At 52.7% G+C, this 23317-nt stretch overlaps 1 protein-coding gene across 2 annotated transcripts; it reads right to left on the bottom strand.

Moving 5' to 3' along the window:
- Positions 1 to 1036: 1036 nt before the first annotated feature.
- Cmtm7 (CKLF like MARVEL transmembrane domain containing 7) lies at positions 1037 to 23207 on the bottom strand. 2 transcript variants are annotated; one of them, XM_021635776.2, is made up of 5 exons: positions 22912 to 23204; positions 7178 to 7351; positions 6040 to 6138; positions 2965 to 3046; positions 1037 to 1584 (listed from the first exon to the last, which is right to left on the bottom strand). In XM_021635776.2, exons 1-5 carry the CDS (start codon positions 23044 to 23046, stop codon positions 1571 to 1573), a joined length of 504 nt encoding a protein of 167 aa, XP_021491451.1. In that variant the 5' UTR covers positions 23047 to 23204; the 3' UTR covers positions 1037 to 1570. The 2 variants fall into 2 exon arrangements, with proteins under 2 accessions (XP_021491451.1, XP_060241095.1); XM_060385112.1 differs by having other exon boundaries at positions 1518 to 1584; positions 6011 to 6138; positions 22912 to 23207.
- Positions 23208 to 23317: the final 110 nt, after the last annotated feature.

Below are 23317 nucleotides of genomic sequence, written 5' to 3'. Positions count from 1 at the left end.
ATACCACACTGGTCTCCTGTTAAGATTTCTCTTTGTTTTACGCGTGAGTGCTTGCCTGCATGCATGCTTGCCCCTTTCATGCAGTGTCTGAGGAGGCCAGAGGAGGGCATGGGAGTCCCCTGAAGAAACTGGAGTTACGGTTGGTTGTGAGCTGCCACGTGTGTGCTGGATAGAGCCCAGTCTTTGCAGGGGCAGAGAATGCTCTTAACTACTGAGCAGTCTCTCCAGCTGGCAACACAGACTCACATGTGCACTGCCTGGCTGCAGCCTCTCACACAGACTCACACATGGGCACTGCCTGGCTGCAGCCTCTAACACAGACTCACACATGGGCACTGCCTGGCTGCAGCCCTGGTAACACAGACTCACACATGCCCTGCCTGGCTGCAGCCCTGCGCTTCCTCCTGGAGTTTCAGGACGTGAGTCAGCCACCAAGCGAGGGAAGCAGTGGTGTCGAGCAGGGCCTAGAGACCCTGAATGGGGGAGTTTATCTGCCAGCAGACTCCCCTGGCACGAGCAGACTCGGTCTCAGTTTCCCACCTTTGGTCAGCTGCTCATGAAGGATGCTGGACCCCACTGTCCTGTCTGGGCTCAGGAGACAGCCAAACTTGGGGTCAAGCACCAGCCCTGGTGTCGATCTCCTGTACTTCCAGCTTCCTTCTTGGCCTTGCGGGCCATACCGGTCTGTCCAGAGTTGGCGGCTTCCCCAAAGGGCCTCAAGGACAACCAGCTTCCAGAACCTCTTTGAGTAGCACACAGCTCCTAGTTGTAGCAGAGGCTTGCCATCGGCAGGCTCTCCTTGCCTTGTTTCCCCCTCCGGAGCCCAGGCAGGCCCAGGAACTGTGCTGACTACAGTTGGGTAGTGGCAGCCAGCCGTGGAGCTCAGTTGGTGGGGTGGTTGCCTGGTGTGCATGGAGCCTTGGGTTCTATCCCAGCACCTCGTAAAATTGGGTCTCTTTAGCAGGGTGTACATAAAGAGCAGGGGGATTTGAACATGCAACAGACTCAAGGCATTTCACCCAATGAGAAAGCCTGCTGCAACTGGCGGACGTTTTATTAAAAACCACGCACACCCCCCATACCCACACCCACACCCAGTGACAAAGGCAGAGATGGGGGCAGGAGAAACAGGATGGCCACGTAGTGTTTCCGCTGGTTCCTCACCTAGAGCAGACTCTTCAAGACCAGATTGACAGGCCAGGTGGTTAGGGTCTGCTGTTTCTGGGGTGCTCTAGGTGGCCTCGGTCCTGAAGGGTGTGAAGAAAGGCATGTCTATGCGGCAGATCCTGAAGAAAGGCACATCTATGCGGCAGATGCAGAGCTCTCTGCTGTGCTCCATGCAGTCCTCGGTACCGGGTGGTGCTAAGGCCCCAGAATGGAGGAGTGTTCTCTGTCGCAGACTATGGGAGGCTGTAGCTGTTTGATGCCCCGGAGTCCAGCGTCCTGGCCAAGCCAGCGAAGGCACAGGGCTTGTCACCTGAGCAGTCCATAGCCAAGCCTGGGGTCCTCCTGGGATGACCATACATCCTGCAGGTCCTTTGGGGTGGAACAGGGGCTATGGCCAGCCTCGTCAGGCAGATGCATCTGAAAAGAGTAATGGCAAGTTAGGTCACTTTGTCAGGAACAAAACTCACCCAGGAGCCCTGGGCTTCTGCTCCACAATTCTGAGCTCCAGATAGTGTGTGTACATTCGTGTGTGTGTGTGTGTGTGTGTGTGTGTGTGTGTGTGTGTGGTACTTGCACACAGGAGGAAGAAAAGATCAGAAGCCAAGTGTTCTCCCCCTTATTTCTTGAGACATCGTGGCTCAGTGAACCTAGGCTCACCCGTTAGGCTGGGGTGTCTGGCCATCAAGCTCCAGGGATCTGCCTGGCCCCACCTGCATGGCAGGCATTTTACTAGCAGAACCCCAGCCCTCTAAATATGTTTTTTAAAAAAGAAAAAAGGAAGCCGGGTGCGGTTGTGTACACCTGTAATCCCAGCACTCTGGGAGGCAGAGGCAGAGGCAGGCGGATCTCTGTGAATTCGAGGCCAGCCTGGTCTACAAAGTGAGTCCAGGACAACCAAGTCTACACAGAGAAACCTTGTCTTGAAAAACAGACAAATAATAACTAAATAAATAAATAAAATAGAAGAGGGGAGAGATGACTTATTGGTTAAGAGCACTTGCCGCTCTTCTTGAGGACCGGAGCTACGGTCCCAGCACCTGCACCAGGTGGCTTACAACTGTGCGAAGGCTCTAATTCCAGGTCATCAGACACTGTTTTCTGTCCCCTGAGGGTACCTACATTCACACACACAGAATGTGAATTAAAAATCACATAAAATTAAAATCTTTAAAAAGGGGGGGGAGGGAGGAAGTTCTGGCTTGAAGAAAAGAGTGAATTAATCAAACCAGTCACGTGGGTGTGGGCTTTCTGAAATCTACGGATGTTTTTGTGGTTTGAGACAGGATTGTAAAGTGTAGTCTCATGGCCTTGAACTCAGGGTCTTCCTGTTTCAGCTTCCCGCTATCAGGATCACAGGCATGCGCCCCCAGCCCCTCACTTTTGCAATCAGTTTCTAAAACACAGTATGCTTTGCCTGGTGGTGCACACTTAGAAACCTAGCACTTGAGAAACTGAGGTAAGAGGTCTGCCAAGAGTTCAAAGCCAGCCTAGGCTACACAGGTAGACACTGGCTAATCCCCACCCCTGCCCCAAAGAACTTAGGGATAAAAACCGTTAAGGATGTGGATCAGGGAGGTGGGGGAGGATTAGGAGTTCAAGGCCACGTCTGGTCATGCATCCCAGGATGTATCGCCTGGCATGTAGAGGTGCATAGGAGGGCAGGGTCCTTAGTCGCCCTTCCTTCTGTGCCCCACCCTCCTGCTCCACTCTGGCCTCTGGCACCAAGACGTTTCCAGCTGCTGAGCCAAGGACAAGCCTTCCACTCATGTGCCCTTAGCCCTGGTGACCGAGGCTTACCTGAGGCCTGGGTTATGCAGGTGATCTTGTAGGACAGCCACAGGCTTGCCAGGCAGAGGAAGCTGGCCAGGAACCCGAAGACCTGCAGTGGGAGAGGAAAGGAGTCTCGTAGCCATGGCGCCATCTCTCTGATTCTCTTCTCTGTTCTAGGAAGGAAGCTGGGAGCCATGTGACCTAGCTGCCCAGTCCCTAGTTACAGAGGGGAGTTTCAGAGAGATCCAGTCTCAGGGCTCTTCCCTGGTCAGGCCTGGAGGCCAGGGCTCTGGGTCTCCAACCTTGTCCTTGAGGTAACTACCGGACCTTGATGATCCAGGACCAATACAAATGTGAAAGGTGAGCTGGGTACAGTGACACACGCCTTCAATCCCAGCGCTCAGAGACAGAGGCAGGCGGATCTCTATAAGTTCCAGGCCAGCTTGTCTACAACGCTAGTTCCAGGACAGTCAAGGCTACACAGTGAAACCCTGTCACACACACACACAAAAGGCCCCCTCTCCCCCAAAAGAAGGGTGGCACAGTAAATTGTAATTGGATTTAAAAGTTGGACCATCCCAGCAGACTGATTATGGCTGGCACTGGTGTGGAATAGCCAAGAGCTGAGGCCTCAGAGTTCAGCTTAATACCTGCATGTATTAAAATAATAACAGAGTAAAAATAAGTTGGGGCCATGCTCCTACCCTTCCCAGGGTCCATTTAGTGCTGGGCTTGACGAGGGTGGACCTTGACCTAACAGGCTTCTCAAAGCTGGGTGAAGGCGAGTGACCACACCGCTGGTTGTTTTGGGACCTGTAAGGCTGGTGGCCTCCTTGTGACACACTCTGGTGGCCACTGAAGAACAACTACACACCTGTCAGGTTTCTCAGCCTTCAGGCTGGCTCCTTGAACCCACAAGTCCCCAAGGTGAGCATGGCGGCCGACCCCACCCTTCCAGTTTCATAGCTAAACCAGAGAGGAGCGGGAAGCTCACTCCTTCGCTTGAGACCCCGGAGCGCGCCAGGACCATGTACGGGTCTGACCCTGGGCAGTGGGCTTCAGGACCGAGGCGCTGCTAGACTGTGGCTCGGGCGTCCTCAGATCCACACAGAGGCCTCAACTCACCACGCTAGCACTAGTGCTGCAGCTGGCATTGGATAGGCGTGGTCCAGGAGCAGCCAGGCTAAGGTAGAGCTCTGGTTAGCTCTGGTGTTATTTTCAGGCCAGCTACCAGCTTAGGTATGTGGCTGTCCCAGAAGCCCATACCCCCAGAGCCTTTTCCTTGGCTCTCTCTGTACAGATTGTCTGAGCCACATAACTAGCCGATTAGAGCCAGGCCTCGCCTCCCATTGTCTGTTCTGCACAATTAGCACAAAACTTCTCTGCCAGTCCCCAACTGTCTGCACTGCATAATTGAACAGTTTATTATTGTATCCCTATAGAATGCTAGTCTGGGCCACAGTGCCTTGTTTGTTTGCTAATTGTCACATGGGTCATGCCCTCATCACCTAAGCTAGAGGGCTACTTCCTCGTGAACAGGGACCTCATTTCGTTTCACTTCTCTGGCTTCCCTGTAGTATGATAAATGTTAGCTCCTGAGGCTCAGGGATCCTGGGGCTGAGAGCTTATGTGTGACCTGATTATAAAACCCAGTGGGAATCCCTTTCATGTGTATCCTGAAACACATTTTGTGTGTGTGTGTGTGTGTGTGTGTGTGTGTGTGTGTGTGTGTCCCTGGACTCTTCTCCCAGCATGCACTATTATTAGGTAGGTGCCAACCTGCAGGTGGCAGCCACCTGTCTCCTCAGAGGTCACACAGAGGAGCATGGTGGGCACTGTGGAAGGCGCGTGGGCAGCACTGTTCACGGGCTTGGCCACCCCTCTGCAGTGGTGCGTGGTCCCCACCGTGTGGTCCTTCAGAGCAGAGAGCCCGTCTGAGGGAAACTCCAGGGGCAAAACCAAAGACAGGCTACGGTCTGGGGAGTCCTGCTGATATTTGTAAGTGGAGCTCACTCAGGCCTTGACACCCGTCTTAAAAGTCTCAGCTCAGTAGGTAGAGCATGTTCCCAGCATGCACCGAGCCCTGGGCTCCATCCCAGTACCACATAAGCCAGATGTGGTGTCACACACCTGAGATGCTGGTCAGCAGAATCAAGTTGAAGATCATCCTGGGCTACTTCCTGAGTTGGGGGCCAGCCTGGGCCACAAGAGACCAGGCCTCAAAACAAACAGAAAAAAACCCTTCTTCCCCTGTAGCAAACCTGTACAGGCCTAAATACCACTCAGATATAAAGTCAGCAAAATCCTAAATCAGAACACAAGAATGCACACACCTTTTAAAAGCATGTGGCCTGGATACCGAGTGCCGTATTTCTGCATCCGCTAGCTAGCTGTGCACAGTATCGGATGAATCATTCACCGCTCAAAGGGATAAGGACACCCCTTCTGGGTCTGAACACTGTTGAGTTTGGCATGGGGGGAGCACACCCTTTAAGTTCAGCGCTGGGGGGCAGAGGCTGGAGGGTCAGAAGTTCGAGGCTGCCCTCAGCTGAGATACATGTAGTTCTGTCTCTCTTTTTTAAGGTATCTGGTAGGGTGATGCATTCCTGTAACCCCAGTACTCAGGAGGACACAGAAGCAAGGCCTCTGTAAGTCTAAGGCCAACCTGGGCTAGTAGTGCATTCTGGGCTACCCAATGAGACCCGAAAGAAAAGAAGAGAGACAAAGGACTCACAGCAGACATCACTAGTTGATCATAGAACCTTTCCTTCTAGAAGCAAACAAGACCCCCAAATACTCCTCTGCAGTGAGATGGCAGGGCGGGCATGGGGACCGGAACCCCTTCATCCCCTGCTTTAAGCAGTGGCTATAAGGGAAAAAGGTCCAGATACTGCAGCTGTTTAAGTTGTCAGCAGCCCTTAAGTCCACCTTCCCGGACCCTCTGACACCAGCCCAAGTGTCAGGCTCTTTGGAGACAGTAGCTGGCTAGACTGAGGTAAATATAGGTTCTAAAAAGAAAGGCTCCCAAATCAACCCCTTCCCTGACCCCTGCCTGGAAGACAGGAGTACCTACATTCTGAATGGGTTGCTAAAACGTCTTACCGCTCCAGATACCAGGCCGCTTATGTTGTAACTCTTGGAGGCCGCCACGATGGAGGCGATGAGAAGGAGCAGAGTACCGATTAAATAGTGGAGGAATTCCTGGAAGCCAAGGCGAGAAAAGAAAAGGTGTGAATGAGGAGCTCACTGTAGGGAGGGAAAGGAAGCTGGGCCAGGAAGAGGTTCCCTGGAGAGAAAGGAGGCACAGAGGGTGAGGGTGAGCGGAGCTTTCACTAAGAACTGCCTGGTTCCTGAGGTCAATTTGTAGACCTTTTCCTCTGGTCCTAGGTTTATTTCAGTATACAAAAATAAAAACAAAAAAACAGAGCATACAACATCATCAACCACAAAATACCTCAAAAAGCTAAAAGCAAAAACTACCAAGGTCTAACACTTTAAAAAATAAAATAAAAGCAGTGAGCAGATTAGATTTTCAATCTGAAGGAGGATATCTATAAAAATTTATACCCAGCCTCATATTCAAAATGGAAGTTGCAATTCTTGCCTTCAGCCATTACAGAAAAGGGCATGACACCCGCTCTTGCATTTCTAGTCCACATGTAACTGCTCTGTTTGGCTAACTCGTCACAATAAGGCAAGGCAATCAGATGAAAGGCATCCAGACCAGCCAGGGAGAGATGAACCAGCTGATATTTGTGGGTGATGTGGTTTGGCACATAGTGGGTCCTAAGGAATCCACTAGATCTCTGTTAGAATAGATGGAGAGCATTTATGCTCAGGTAGAAGTTAGAAATCAAAGTACAAAGTTAGGTGTGTTTGCCAGGTGTGGGAGCACACACATTTACCCCCAGCACTGTGAGTTGGAGGCCATCCTGGTCTGCACAGGCCACATGGTCAGCCTCTGCCCGTGCATTCTAGCCAGCAGGTGTCACCATTCAGCTTTCCACAGGGCGCACTCACCTTCCTTCAAGGCTTGTCCTCCTAGGCGCCACACACAGCAGATAAATGCTGAAAGGATCACCCCTCCCCCCACCTTTTAACCCCGGGTGTGGGCTCGAGAAACCCCCAGGAGGTAGGCAGAGATGTCTGCCAAGCACTGGAAAGTCAGGGTGAAACAGCAGCCATGGCTCTGGACGTGGACCAGGCAGACGAGTCACCGTGGGGCCTGGCCCCTCCTTACCGACAGTGGCCAGCTGATGCAGGTGAGCACGCGGTAGACTCGGAAGAGGTGGGCCAGGTAAAAAGTGAGGATCATTATCAGGTCGCAGATGGTGACGACTTGAAAGAACTTGTAGGCGCCATAGTCGGTCCAGTAGGTGCTTTGCACACAGATTAAGGCAATCAGCAGGGTGACCTGGGGCACACATGGAGAAGTTGGCACACTTCGGCCCGAGTTGGGCACCCAAGAAGAGGGGCACAAACCGGAAGCCAGCTGAGCTGTTGCTCTGTCAAGCCTGTCAATACACTGCTACAGTCCAGGCTGTTCCCACGCAAATGGCTGGGAGGGTTTGCCGGAATCTAACACAGGCTCTGCGTGCGGGGGAGGGGGGAGACAGGGCGTGTGTTAGCAGAAAGTAAGAGCTGTTTCGGACAGTGAGCCATTATTGATTGGGGTGTGGCGGACATGATCCAAGCACTGAAGAACTCTGCCAGGTGGATAGAAGTCATCCTTTGTTTCATATAGGGAAACCGAGGCACACAGAATCACTAATTAGACCAACTAGTCTATCTTGTAGGCTAGACTACAGTGTCTGTGCCTGAGTGTGTGTTTGCACGCGCGTGCATGTGTGCGTTTACACTTATGTATGGAACCTGGGACTCTTGCATGCTAGGTAAATAATCTACAAATTGAGCTACTTTCCCAGCTGTGCCCACGCTACCATCCTGCTGGATATAGGACAAGAGGCTCTGGGATTGTGAGCACTACCCACTGAAGGCTGCCCGGAGCCAGAGACTCACAGCAGCTCAGGCTCATGACTTGCCGGGCTGGTCCTTGAGAGCCCTGTCCAGCCAGCAGCAGGTCTCGACTGATCGTCATTAAGGTTTATAACTAGCTGGGCACAGTGGCGCATGCCTGTGGTCTCGGCACTCAGGGAGGCAGAGGCAGGCGGATCTCTGTGAGTTCTTGGCCAGCCTGGTCTACAAAGAGAGTCCAGGACAGCCAAGGCTACATAGAGAAACCCTGTCTCAAGAAAAAAAAATTATTTGCTACGCAGCAGAGCTAACTGATAATCTGTTTTCAGAACTGCCTTGGCTTCAAGGTCAGTCTACCCTTGCTTTTAGGATGGGAACAAGAACACACTGACTTGATAATTACTCACTGAGCACCAGTGATATCCCCAGCTGCACTCTTTGTCATTTGGGACATAAGTTTACTCTGAAGTTAAGCATGGTGGTCTGTGCCCTTAATCTCATCATGGGCAGAGGCAGAAGCATTGCTTCAAGTTCAAGGCCAGTCAGTGCTACAGAGTGAGCCCAAACTAAGACCAAACTAACCAACCAACCAACCCACCAAAAAACCAGTGCAGTGGCTGGGGTGTAGTTTGGTTGGCACTTTCTCACAGAGCCCTAGGTTCAATGCTCAGCACCTCATAGACCAGGCACGGTGGTACAAGCCGAGTCCAGCACTGGGAAGGTGGAGGAGGGAGGTCAAGGTCAGCTCCTGCTGCGCAGTGAGCCAGGGAGCAGCCTGGGACCCCCACCTCAAAAACAGACAACCAGCTGGCGACATGGACCTGGCGTGCGAGCCTGATGACCCGAGTAACGAATGCACAGCAAGAACTGGCTGCGAGTGCTTGTCTTCTGACCTCCAGGATGTGAGCTGTGGGGCACACACCATACACACACACCACGCTCCCGTGTATACATGATAATGATAAATAAAGTTTAAAACGAGCAGGAACCAAAAAAGGCCACGCTGTGGGGCACACACCATACACACACACCACGCTCCCGTGTATACATGATAATGATAAATAAAGTTTAAAACGAGCAGGAACCAAAAAAGGCCACGCTGGCTTCTACTCTGCTGGGGAGATTTCTCAGGAAGCTTGACAAAGAACACATGGTGGGATGGCTGGTGCCTGGTACTTTGGCCACTATCTTGGACAAATAAATCCTCAGAGAGACTGTGAGGCTAGTCAGTGCCTGTAAGAGGCCTGGCATCCAGCCTGCGGCAAGTGCCAGAAGTGTGTGCCCTCTGAATCCCACAATGAGGCTGTGGGATGCCCCGATTAAAAACTGAAGTGGCCCCGAGCCAAGCGTGCACTAGCCCGAGGAGGGGAAATTAGTCTGGGATGAAAAATGACCAAGCGAGGACACTAGCAGCACGACGGGACTGCGGCCTGGGTCACAGCCGGAAAGCCACTGTTGTTCTGCATGTGAGATCCCTGGCGTGAGGACCACAGGGGACCAGGGGAGGGGGTCTGAGGCTGCCTGAAGACTGGAAGAACAAGTGAAGCTGAAGGGAAGGGCTGGCAAGATGTTTTAGAGGCTCAAAGCTCTCATTGCCAAGCTTGAGGACCCGAATTTGACTGCCAAGTAGTGGAATGAGAGAATCATTCCTGTAACAGCCGGGGAAGAGTGTGTGTGTGGGTACACGTGTGGGGAGGGTAGCTAGGGCCCCATCAAGACCTTCATGGCTGCATGGTGATGCAGGAAGCCCCGTGGATACACAAACAAAAGGTTCTATGCCAATGGCCACAACAGCAACCCCCCACCCCTGCTTCTAAGATAACTCAGATTCCTCAGAACAGTTTCAAATTGAGTCCAGATCCTCCCACAAGCCAAGCACGAATGAAATCAACTCTAGCCACCTCCCCCCACCTCGGTCGCAGCTTCCTCTGCCGGCCTGCTAGGGAGCAGGAAGCCTGAAAGGACCCTCACAGGAGGACAAGGTGCGCCTGGAGTCTGAGCACTGGTCATCTGCGCCCAGGCACAGTGGAAGGAGGCCCTCCCTGGCCCTTGTGTGTGCGTGTAGTGTCTGAGTTCTCACTGGTGGGTTCTGTGGAAACAAAGGCCTCCCTTCAATGAGGGCCCCACCCCCTTAGCTCCACTCAATAAAAATAACCCGGCAAGGCTGACCCTGGCTAGCCCCACTTGCTCCCTTCACTGGCCAGCAGGGTCACTCTGAGGCTATCAGAGCCTCAGCGGAAAAAAGACAAAGAAGGCTTTTCAGTCTCCACAGGTGGCCCTGGCCCTGGCCTGGAAGTCCTGGGGGGAAGTGGGGAGACCATAGAGCCTGACTATAGGTCGATCCCCAACAGTGCTGGACCTTACTCACCTAGAACTGCACAGCTCAGGTGAGCCTTACACAAGGCAGCAGCCCTCGGGGTGACAGCTGAGGAAGGTCCTCGTGACTGAGGAGCAAAGGTTTCCTTTACCCCCCCCCCGCCCCATTTCACAACTGGGTTGCAGAATGTTAACTTCCCCTAATACGTGGCAGAATTGAGAAAGAGGTTAAGAAATTAAAAAAGTTAAAAAAAAAAAAAGTCAATCACAGAACAGGAAAAGGAAATGGATTCTGAGCCCAGCGTGGTCCGTTTGCGTGCAGACATCTCAGAAGGAGCGGCCGGAAGTCAGCAGAGGTTCTGTCCCACGGTGCCATGTCCGCACATCAGCCGGACCAGCAACACTTTAGAAATGGGGACACGGCATCTCTGGAATGCACAGCTGGGCTGGGAGTTGCAAATGACTTGAACCTACACAGCCGAGAAACAGGCATGAGGGGCCATACACTCCGGTCAACGATGCAGAAGACACAGGTGGTAAAATGTCAGTATCCGTTCATGATGAGAAGCAAGGCAAAGCAAACCCAAACAAAACCCTCGGGAAGTTAGGATCTAAGCTACCAACTTAATCTGGTCAGTACAACCCACAGCTAACGGTGCGGCTGGTGGTGAGAAGCTGTAGGCTTTCCCCTCAGGGCAGGGGACGATGTCAAGGTGACAAGGAAAAGATGTCCTTTCCCAAGCTCATAACCAGCTGTCTGAAGCTGTCGTGAGAGAAGAAACAGGAACGAGGCACGACGCTTGAAAAAGAAAGAGCCCAGCTTTATTATAAGCAACGTGCTCGTGTCTAAGAAAATCCGACGGAACCTCAAAAGAAGGTTCTGGAATGAGTATGTGAGTTCAGCGACGGTGCAGGTTGAACAGTTTAACTTGCAAGAGCATCCGTATTTCCTAAATGTCAGCAACAAGCAAGGACCACTTCCAGCAGCAGCAGCAGTGTGGGAGGTATCGACTGAAAACAGCTTTGTTGATAAGTGAGTTCACGCCAGATCTGATAAACCAGTTCAACAGAACCTGGGTCAGGACCCAGCATGCTGGCTTTTCCCTTTTCTTTTTTCTTTTTTGAGGGAGGGTGTGGAGGGTGGGAGAGTAGATACTGAAATTCTAAAATTCATACGGGAAGGTAAGGTAGGGGTTTGCCGATGAGCACTACCCAGGGTGAGGGCTTACTGTAAAGGAAACAGTCACCGAGGGCGTGGAGTGGGCTGAAGCAGACTCTTTTGCACAGTGGTGACACCGAAGGGAAGGGACCTCCCCGGAACACAGTCGACTGATGGTTTGTTTGATAGAAGCATAAAGTGAGGGACTGGGGAGGTGCCTCAGTCAGGGTAATGCTTGCCACGCAACCCCAGGACAGACCTGAGCTCCGTCCCCAGATTCCACGCAGAGCAGCGCACACCTCGGATCCCAGTGTGGAGAGCCAGGGCTAGCTAGCCAGCACGATTAGTGAGATCCAGGCACACTGAGAACCCTGCCCCCGAAAACAAAACGTGGGCTGCCTGTGCCAGTCACAGACCTTTAACCCCAGCACTTGGGAGGCAGAGGCAGGCGGAGCTCTGTAAGTTCGAGGCCAGCCTGGCTACACGGAGAGCTCAGGCCATCCAAGGCTACACGGAGAAACCCTGTCTCAAAATAACCAGGTGGAGAGAGACGGAAGACATTAATATTGACCTCTCCTGTAAGAAATGCTGCAACAAAAGGAAGTCTAATGAGAAAAAAGACTGGGCAGAGAATACGGGTCAGTTGGCAAAGCCCTGAGCCCACTTGGGTCTCCAGTGCCCATTCACCAAGTGAGACGGTTTTCATCCGTAATTCAAGCAGCTTCTGCACTGAAGGAGGAGAGACTTGACCACAGAATGAGACCAAGCGTGATCACGTGGTCCTGGGGCCCCAGACCAGAAGGATGTTAGTGGGCTGAGGTGAAGCCCGAAAAGATTTGTAGTCACATCATCGGTGTCTTCAGCTACCTGTCAGTGACAGGTACAGAAAAGCTTAGATCCAGCCCTCGTGGTACAAACAATGAAGGTGAAGTCAGTTTGTAGAAGGAAGCAGCCACGTTTGAAAGTGATGTCTAATGGAGTGGCAGAAAAAAGTGACAAATCAAAGAAAGATTTGGCAGAACAGGATACACCCAACCCCTCCTAAGAGAGAGAGGAAAGGGAAGCTCCTTAAGGGGCAATGAGGCAGAGAGGAAGCAGTTTTACTGGGACAGTACTAGACAGGTTGCATAGAGAGAACTCAGGTGAAGACTGAATGAGCCAGAGAATGAGAAGGAGCCAGGAGATCAGAGCAGATTGCAGGAGTTAGTTTGAGGCCAAGCAGAGTAATTCAGAGGCCGAGAGAGAAGCCAGATAGAATCAGTCAGCTAAGAGAAGATTTTGAGCCAGAACAGCTGAGTTGCACCAGTGAGCCCAAAGCTCAGTAAGAACAAGAAAGGGTGAGCTTATTAAACAGTAAGTCTCTGAGGCTGAAAACATTCTAGGCCTTGGTTAGACTGTACGGAGGCTAGAAGCTTCCAGGACTAGGCCTAGATTAGCAGAAGGCGGCGGTAAGCTTCCCAGACAACAGCTGAACCAGGCAAATAAAATTTCCTTTTATGAGAGAAACTCAATTGTGCAGTTCTCTGGTGTGAACTTTGAATGTGCCCACCACACTGTGAAAACTGGACACCCCTGCCAGAGCCTCCATGGGATGGGACAGCTCCAGTGGGTTCAGCAGGGAACCCACAACTCCCAGCTCAGATTTCCTCCTGCTCAAATGCCCAGCTTCCCTCTACCCACCGGGGGCATCCCTCCCTGGCAGCTAGGGATGCTGCTAGGAACTCATTCCTCACCCCTCTGTCCGTTCTGTTCTGGGTTCCCTTTAGCAGCTGTCGGCTTCAGAGCTCTTGCGGCCTCACTGGCTTCTCTCTCTGCACTGCAGCCAATGAGGACTGAACTCCCCACACCCCCTCCGGGCCCCCAAGGACCAGCTCTGAAGCAGGCCTCCCTCTCCACGGTTCCCTGTGAAGCTGGCTGAGGCTGGGCCCAGGAAACTTCCCCTTGCCTAACTCCATCCACCTAAGTCTCTTCCCTACAGCTGCCCAAGCTCTCCCAGCTGGCTCTGTTTGCAGATCCACTGGCTGCAACTCTCCCCGTTTTCCTAGTTCCAGCTAACTCCAAGGCAGGAGCTGTGCTATAGCAGTGGTACTGACCCCCGGGGGACACTGAGACCCCTTCCCTAATGGTGGGTACAGAGACTACAGCGTGAAGTCAGAGAACTCAGGCTCGAACAGGTCAGGCTTCTAAGAACAAACATATGGTACAAAACTGCTGCTGTTAGGAGTGTCCGTCAGTATTCTTTCATCCCTTCCCTTCCTCCCTCCCCCAGCTCACGGTAAAAGAAATTACAAGATCTCACTCAGGAGCCCAGGTCAGCCCCAGACATGGTAATCCTCCTGCCTCAGCCACCCAAGTGCTGGTATTATACACCCAGCTGCTCCCATATTCTTGAATATGAAAAACTGTCTCTACCACGGCAGCCACTAAGTCCTCAGCGATAACACGAGGTGGCAGGGAATCCGGGTCACTGACGGAGACTGCTCACGCTGATCACAGCAAGTCCCTTCCTGGAATACACTGAAGCTCTTCAAAAGGACGCCGCTTTCTTTCTTTTCAGGTTTGTGTTACATAGCCTGGGCTGCACTCAAACTCAAACTTCCTGCCTCAGCCCGAGTTCTGGAACACTGCAATCACGAATGCTTGCTACCACACCTGACAGGACTTTAGTTCCTTCAGACTAGCTTTGGGAAGGGATCATGGACAAGAGGCTGACAGTGGGGCTATGGAACAAGTTCTACAAGACAAATGGTCTGTAAAATAGGAACGCTTACTAACACCCTAATGGTATGAACTCTTAAAAAAAAATTAGGCAGTGGTGGCACATGCCTTTAATCCCAGCACTCCTGGAACAGCGTTCGAGGCCAGTCTGGTCCACAGAACGAATCCCAGGACAGCCAGGGCTATACACAGAGACCCTCTCTCAAACAAAACAAAACAAAACAAACAAAAAATATTCTTAAACCCAGTGTGGTGGTGCACGCCTGTAATCCCAGCACTCAGGCAGAGGCAGGCAGATCTCTGTGAGTTTGAGGCCAGCCTGGTCTACACTGTGAGTTCCAGGATAGCCAAGGCTACACAGAGAAACCCTGTCTTGAAAAACCAAAACAACAACAAAACACACACATATGTGTATGGGTGTGTCTGTGTATGTGTGTGTGTGTGTATGTGTGTGCTGGGATTCAAACTTGGGTCCTCTGCAATCAGCGGTACATGTTCTTAACTGCTGAATCATCTCTCCAGCTGGACAAAATGTTCTTACGTTACAAGCTTCCACATAGGAAGCCAGGCATGGTGGCGCACGCCTTTGACCCCAGCACTCAGGAGGCAGAAGCAGGTGGATCTCCGTGAGTTCGAGGCCAGTCTGGAACATAATGATTTCCAGGATAGCCAGGGGCTATAAAAAACAAAACAAAACAAAAAATAAAACAACAAGAACAACAACAACAAAACCTTTCTCAAACAAAACAAAACAAAAGTCCTCACCAGCTCGGCACACGGCTGTTAGCAGACTACTTGCCTAGCATGCAGGAGGCCCTGGCTTTGACTCCCAGCTCCACCTACAAAGCGCGTCTCTGGGGGAGGTGGGCTGCTCCCCCGCACCCACAACCCCAGTACTTGTGAGGCAAAGAGAACCTCGCCCTGCAGGAAGATGCGGGATCCCTTTTAAAGGCTTCGTAGCGCATGTGTTAGGCCCTCCGGCGGGATCAGACAGCAGCAGCCCCGTCTGTGCTCGGCAGCCCTTCACCTCTGTGATGGGCTCATGGGAATGGTGCTCCCTTATTGTTGCCATCAGTCAGTGCCAGGAATCCCACCCTCACCCAGGATGTGTCTCCCTGGGGTCCCCCAAGGGTGTGTCTGTCATGCTGGGCAGGTCTGGGGGAGCCTGCTCACTGTTTTCAGAGCTGCAGGCATGGCAAGAAAAAGGGCCTTGGTTGGCCCTGGCTACTGACGTAAAGTGCAGGGGTCAAATCCAACATACATACATATAATATAACACGGGGAAGTCATAATTATCTCAATGCTTGTGTTTATCCGAATGAAAGGGAAAGAGAAAACCACCCAGCCAGGGGGAGAGAGATAGCTTAGTGGTTAAGATCACTCACTGCTCTTCCAGGGGGCTTGGGATTGGATCCCAGCGTCCACATGGCAGCTCACAGCGTGCAGCTCTGGTTCCGGGGGATCTTAGGCCCCAAAGTGCACACAAACTCACGCAGCTGCACACACACACCCCTCAATAAAAACAATAAACCTAAACAGACTCACACATCCAGTGGGTAAAGCGCCTACCATCCATGCGAGCAGGAGCCACGGCGCCCATATGCTTGTGTGGAGGTGGAGGCAGGAAGGTCAGAAGTTCAAGCTTATATTTAGGCATAGAGCAGGACTGAGGCTGGGATATCTGAAACCATGTCTCAAAAAAAATCTTGGGTTCTAGACTCTGTCCCCGTATCCAAGTGTCACTAGTCACTGCCTTCAGGCCTTAGACAGATATAACATAGCTCCTCAGGGTATGAGACGGTGAGAATTTGGCAAGGAAACAGGAGAAAGCACCAAACTCACTAGCTCTTACCTGCTGGAAACTTATTATCTAGTTAACTACCACTTTCCTGTGGTAAAGGGGAGAGGAGCGCCTTTTTCTTTCTTCTTTATAAGCAAGATGGAGAGATGCTCTCAGGGAGGTGGGAATGAGGGCCTGCTGCTGCAGGTTCTCATTCTCCCCCGCTTTCCATCCTCCCTAGAGCATCCCCTTCCGGGGAAAGGGCTTCTCCCAGCCTCCCAGCTGTCCTTCCCAAGCTTCCCCGCAGCTCCTCAGTTGTCTGTCCTGACCACAGACAGGCGGGCTGCCCCAGGATGGGGGCCTCAGCCTTGCTAATTGCCAGCGTGAGGCCGGGAATCTGACGTCTGTTGGAGGCTGGGCCTCTGAAGCTGTGCACGCCCCACAGGGACTGGAGTGAGTAGGAATGTCCTTTCTGTGACTTCTTGAAGTGCTTAAGGCCCCAGCTGGTCCAGGCTCTGGAGCGTCCAGAGGCCTTCACTGGCCTGTGAGAAGTGCAGGGAGTGTAGCCAGCCAGCGAGGATCCAGTCTGCTGACAAGGGAAGCAGCAGCTGGCAGCTGGCAGGGAGGAAACAGATGTGCTGCCATTGGGCCATGCAGGAAACCAGGGCTGGGCAGGGAGAGAGAAGCCTTCTCTAACAACCAGAATTTGAAGAACTACACCGTTCCCCAAGGGGAACACTCCAGCATAGCCAGGAGGGCCCTGGGGGACCTCTGAGGCCCACTGGACAATTAAAACAAACAAACAAACAAACAAACAGAGAGAGTGTTCACACACTAGGGGACCAATCAAGGGCACTCTAGGGGAACCTGCACCCTTTCCCCTCTGTGGCTCTGCAGCCTGGTGTACCTTCCTGATGGTTTCTGGGCAGTGTTACCTCACGTCTGGCCAGTGGTTCCCAGCCAAGCAGCAGCTCGCTTTGTGTGTGTGTGTGTGTATGGGGGGCAGGAATTCTTGGCTATGCCTACAAAATCTTTTGGATCTGCAGCTCGTGGACATAAAAGCTCCTACTTGTAGGGCTCTGCCTTCTAGAACTGTCTGCAGTCACTGTCGACATTAATTAAATACAGGAACATTTCACATCATGACTGGCCAGCCTGTCCTTGTTCCTTTTCCAAAATGCCAGGCACCAAATCCACTATTAAAACTATGATTGCTATTCCACTTGGCACCTTGAAATGTGTGGACAATAAAAGGGTAGCCGTTAGTCTGTAGACACTGAAAGTCTAAAAATTGGGTCTGGGAGATTGGCAAAGGCAGCCAGGGATAGAGGTGCGAGCTGTGCAAGCCTGAAGACCCAACTTCAGTCTCTAGAACCTACAGGAAAGGCCAGAAGTGCAGGTTTGATGTGTGCACATGCACACGAGTTCATGTGGGTGCACACACAAAATAATAGAACTAAAACATTTAAAAAGTCTAGAAAAGTCTGGGCGTGGCAGTGTTTCCGCCTTTAATCCCAGCACGCAGTAGGCAGGGGCAGGCCGATCTCTGGGAGTTGGAGGCCAGTCTAGGGAATGTTCAGTGCTTACAGAGGGCACACAGCTGGTTGTTTCTCTGTCTGCAGAAGGCAGACGGCATCTGTCCTGAGGAACTATCGGCACGTCTGTCTGCCAGCACGATTTCCCTGCAAGGATGGGCTCTGTGACCCGGTGTTTACACCAACAGGCCTGAAGCACAGGAGCTTGACAGTGAGGCCAGGGGGGAGGGGCTGTGCCGTGAACCACAGTGCCTCTCCCTGCCTGGCTGCAAACCACACCAGGAAAAAACAAACAAACAAACAAACAACTCGCAGCTGGGCCCGCTGGGGTGGAGGCAAGAGGATCACCCTCAGCTAGGCAGTGAGTTTGAGGCCGGTCTGGGCACAGATCGTAAAGTACTTGCAACACAGTCCATCATGGACTTGATTCAGCCCCCAAGCACACTTATGTTCAAAGTCAGATGCGGTGACAAAGACTTGCAATCCCAGCACTGGGGAGGTGGAGCAGCCAGCCCAGTCAGCTCGGCTGGTTGTCAAGCAACAGGTCCCACCCAGTGTGGGGCCCTGGCTCAGGTGTGGCGGTGGGAGGAGAGGTTGGACAGCTCCTGTCCATGAAATGTCCTGTCCAGAAATGACTCTGGCCTCCACATGTAGGTGTTCAAGCACACACACACACACACACACACACACACACACACACACGCACAGAAATCACCCACAAAGATTTAAAAGCCAAACATCAGGTAAACAGTGCGTTCTATTCAACAAACTAAAAGCCAGCATCTCACAGCACATGTACACTGCCATTCTAATTTTGTCTCAAGACACCAAAATTACATGTACCCTCCACAAAATCCTGAGGAGCTTTGCTTATTGCTTAATTGGAGGAGCGCAAACAGGAGAGTACATTTTCTTCTCCTTGTGCTTTGAAAGGCACGTACAATAAACAAATCACTTTTATTAGGAAGAAGAAAGCCCAAAGTTTGTTTTATTACTAACTTAAAGCGAGACCTATTTATTTCTCCTTCATGTGATGAGCATTTCTCCCGAGTGTATGTCTGTGTACCACATGAGTGGCTGGTGACACAGAAGAGAGTGTCAGATCCCCTGGAACTGGAGTTACAGACAGTTGTGAGCTGCCATCACAGCTGTGGGTGCTGGGAATCGAACCCAGGCCATCAGGAAGGGCAGCCAGTGCTCTTAATCCCCAAGCCATCTCTCCTGCCTTATTACGAATTTTTAACATTTGTTTTAGCCTTCAGCAGAAAGCAGCTTCCTGTTCTCGGGTCAGAATTATGTTGGGAGGGGGCAGGATCTTAGCACCCGGTTTCTTTGCTGCCTTTTAGCCTCTGTATTTCTGGAGGTAGAAAATGAGGTCTCGGTACACTTTCAACTATTGTAACAAAAGACTTGAGGGATGCTAACTTTATTTATTTTTTTGGCTCTTTTTGAGACAGGCCACTACGTAGCCTTGGCCTGGAGGTTGCTATGTAGACCAGGCTGGCCTTGAACTCTCAGAGAGCCACACACTGGGAGTTCACACTGTGGTTCAAGGAGTGTGACACCATACTCCCTGCTTTTAGGCAGGGTCTATTGCAGCCTCGGCTGGTCTTGGCCTCTGTAGCCATGAATGATCTTGACCTCTGATTCTCCTGCCTCCGCCTCCCGAAGAGCTGGGATTACAGGTTTGCTCACCACTTCTACTTCACAGGATTCCGCAAAGCTGTCCTCTATACCCATTTGTTCCCCTCTTGCTCTGACACCGGGGACACCCGATGCTGCCAGAAGATGGACCCTCAGCCTCCCCTCGGTGAGGCGGGCAGGCTGTGCATGTCCCAAACTACAGCCCTGCTTCCCATATCTGGAGGCTGCCCAAATTGCTCTTTGCACCCCGCCCCCTCCCCCCAGCTAATTTTCTAAATTGTTTTTTAAATGGTTAGCTGGGCCTTAATTCCCATCTCAAGTGTGAAAACCACGGCTTTTAGTTTACTCTCAACGGTTGTCTAACCATCAACCACAACTTGTAACGGTTCTGCCTGCCACCCCCAACCCTCGCAACCATCAACCATCACTTCCAACTTCCTTCCTCCGCTGGCCAGGCCCAGTCGGAAGCAGCCACTCGTTTTCGTCGGTGCGTATAAATTTGCCTATTTTCGGCATTTCGGCTGACCAGAATCATTGCCTGTGGTCTTTTGGTGAGTGGCTTTCCCCTCCTACTTAGCTCAGTGTTTCCAAACCTCAGGTACAATTGCCTATCTCACTATCCTTCCCCCCCCTTTTTTTTCTGTATCATACTTCCTCAAATGTAGTACTTTTTGTTTCTGTTGCTAACTCATTCACCATTTGGTGGGGTGTCTGGGTTGTTTCTAGTTGAATAATGAAAATGAAGACATACGATCGCACATTTTCACTTGTCCTGGGCCAGCAGGAGTGGTGGGCACACGGCACCTAGCTTACGAGCCTCTGTGCGTGTGTATGCGTGTGTCACTCCAACTCAGCTCTTCGTGCTTGTGTGGCCCACTGCTGAGCTACTGCAGACCGTCCCTGTGGTGGCTGTACCATTTTACACCTCCATCGGCAGTGTCCCGTGGCCCCACCCTCTTTATGCCTTCCGTACCCCACTCATTGTCATCCGTCTTTCTTATCATCGACTTCAAGTGTGTGGCATTGTCTCACCTCGGTTTGGATTTCACTGGGTTGTTAGCGAGTTCAGACACTGCCAGAGTTGTGTGTTCTGCAGATGCCAGGCATACCTGTGCACACCAGACTTCGGCTACCGCCACAGGCTGTGTGGCTTTAGGTGCTCATAGCACCTTTCTGGCAGTTTCCTCACTACTCAAAGACATGACTCACTCCATTCCTTAAAAGCATTTAGTGAGCGGCACAGTCATGGCGAATAGCATGCAGTTCCCTGGGCATTATTGAGAGCAATACATGGCTTGGAAAAAGAAAAGAAAACGAGCCAGGAGTGGTAGGTAGCACAGTCCTCGGGAGGCAGAGTAGGCAGATCTCTGAGTTCAAGGCCAGCCTGGTCTATAGAGGAGTTTCAGTCCAGCCAGGGCTACACAGAAAAATCCTGTCTTCTCAAAAACCCAAACCAAACAAACAAAAAGTCAATAACAGTGGTCACGTCACTCGCCTACTGGGAAGAGGAAAGAGAGCACACGGCTGCCAAGAAGCACGCCTGGATAAAAGGCACACCAAGCTCCAGGCCTCATCTCAGACTGGCTTTCTTCTTGACCTCTGGCCTCTGCATTCTCTAGAAGTGGGAAGCCCATAGGAGCTCAAGGCAAGTTCCCCTAAATACTCTTCTCTCTCTTTCTCTCCCTCTTTCTCTCTCTTTCCTAACAGGTCCCATGTAGCCCAGGTTGGCCTGGAACTCACTAAGTAGCTGAGAATGACCTTGAACCCCTGATTTTCTTGCCTCTACCACCAGAGTTCTGAGTGCTCAGGTTAAAGGCATGAAGCACCCTACCCAGCTTTACAGGGCGCTGGGAATGGAACACGGGGGGTTCAAGCATTCGAATCACAGACTCTACCAACTGAGCTACACAGCACACTGTATGCCTCTGCAGTTTTTAGTTTTTAAGTTAAGCATGTATATCTATCTCCGTGTGGGTGGGTGCCCGTAAGTGCAGGTGCCTGAGGGGGCCAAAGGCAGCAGAACTCCCTAGAGTTAGAGTTATAGAGAGCCCCTGAAATGAGTGCTGGGAATTGACCTGGAGACTTCTGGAATAGCAGTACAAGTTCTTAACCGCTGAGCCATCTCTCCAACCCCAACCTTTCTGATTCTTAAGGTAACGTGTTGAAAACCCCCTTGTTCAGAACACTCTAAAAACACTTTACTCAAAGCTTAGAACCAGAAGTCTGTGTGCCACTGAGCCATGGGCAGATTGAGACAGTAGCCCCAAAGGGTGCTCACAGAGCACCTGCTTCTGCTCGCCCCTGACTGATAAGCACAGGATCCTAGCAGTGAAGCTCCCAGGCAGAGGAGCAGAGCAGAGGCCAGAGCCAGACAGGCCCGGCAGGCAGCCTCCGTCCCAGGGTTTGGTCAGCTAGCTGCAGGCAAGGCAGGAGACTCGGGGCCTGCGGTTTAAGATTCAGAGGAGAGGCAGCGGGCAGACCACGTCACAAATCTTTGCTCTCCGGTTTTGGACAGGCCCTGTCACTGTGAAAACCTGGCACAATACTCCTGTTCCTCAAACTCACAGACCAGCCTTAATGCTTCTCCGTTATTTTCGTGCACCCGCACCACAGGCCAGCAAGGACATTTTTCACGCTTCCCTTGTGGATCAAGATAGAGGCTTCTGATCCCAGCCTCCGTCCAGGGACCCCATTTCCACCTGTGCCTGGAGCCTCTCTGACTCCAGCCATCTTTTAAAGATCAAAGAGGTGGCCTCTCAGTTTTATTCGGCTGATCAAAGCCTTTAGCCCACACCCCGAACTGCTCAAACCCAAGACTGCTTAGCACCAGGCCTTTTTAGTTCCTTATTAAAAATGCCTCTGTGTCCCAATTTTGGTCCATTTAGGCACCCTTCTCAAGAGAGGCGGGAACTTCTCCTTTCTCCCTTTTCAGCAGGGAATGCCAGCCACCTTTCTACACGATTGGCATCCAAAATAACGGTTATGGACGGCAGAAAGCTCTGGACCTCACCCAGCCCCCTGGAGGCTGCTCCAGCTTAGCTGGCAGGTCCCAGCTTCCGGGTCCGTGACCCTGCCCCCGGGTCCCTACGCCTCTGTCCCCACAGCTTTTTACAAAACTACCATTCCCCTCTCCACCCAAGATGGGTGGGGAGAGGGAGATCAAACTGCCCAGCCGAGTTTCAAAGCACACCACACAAACAAAAAAAAGGTATTGAAGACGTCTTCAAGGAAATTGAAAACAAAGCCGGGAGGGAGAAGAGAAAGGTGAGTGAAGAGAGAGCAGGAACAGGCCTGGCAACTTGTGGGCGACCCAGCAGCTTTTGTGCAGATTTGGTCATACGAGCAACCGCCCCTCACCCTGCCTGGCTCCAAGTGGCCGCCAGAAGCCCCCTAGCCACGGGCCTTCCCAGATAACCCGCTGCCTTCCGAGGAGCTTCCATAGCCTGGGGGAGCGCAGGGGACCCGGCGACGGTCTCAAAGGCGGCGCTTCTCCCTGCTCCCTGGCAGAGATCGAGAGCCAAGCCGAGCCCTCCGCTCTGTCTCTCGGGCGGGCGGGCGGCCGTGCGCGGCCTGGGGATGGCAGGGGACGGCGGGAGACCTCCTCTCCTCTGCCCGGGTGCGAGACCCGCAGCCTGGAGAGGAAGGAGGCCGAGGAGGAACTCGCACCCCAGGTTTCGGTGGGGAAGCGGGCCGGGCCCCGTGGGGCGGCGGCTGGAGGGGACCGGGGATCCCGCGGGCTGCTCCGGGAACTTCGTAGGGGACACACAGCGAAGGGGCACGGTACTCCCGGGGTCCCGGCCAGGTGCAGCCCCGTGTACCCGTCCCCCAGGCCACCCCGCTCTTCTTACCATCTGCGCCACTTTGAGCAGGGCGCCGTAGGTGCGCGGGTACACCGGGTCCAGAAGTCCCTCGGAGGGCTGGCCCGGCCCCGGCGCCCCGCCGCTGCTGCACGTGGTCCGGATGAGCCCCGATCCATGCGACATCGCGCGGCCCAGCCCGGCCGGCCGCCTCCGGGGCCGCTGGACCTCCGGCTAGTAAGGCTGGGACGGGACGGGGCGGGGCCTCGGGGGCGGGGCGCACGGGTCCCTCGTTCCAGCTCTGGCGGGACCCGGAGAGGACCTGCTAGCAGAAGCCCCGCCAACCCTGCCCGCCAGACGCGCGGAAGTTGGACTGGCGTGGGCAGGAAACCGGACGCCTGGGGCCCTGGCCTCTCCCAGGAGCGCGCCGCCCAGGTCACAGCTGGTGACGAGCCTC

Source organism: Meriones unguiculatus, chromosome 6 (assembly GCF_030254825.1).
Source record: "Meriones unguiculatus strain TT.TT164.6M chromosome 6, Bangor_MerUng_6.1, whole genome shotgun sequence".
Classification (NCBI taxonomy): domain Eukaryota; kingdom Metazoa; phylum Chordata; class Mammalia; order Rodentia; family Muridae; genus Meriones; species Meriones unguiculatus.
The sequence above is the reverse complement of the archived record's forward strand: the minus strand, read 5'-3'. Positions and strand labels throughout refer to the sequence as shown.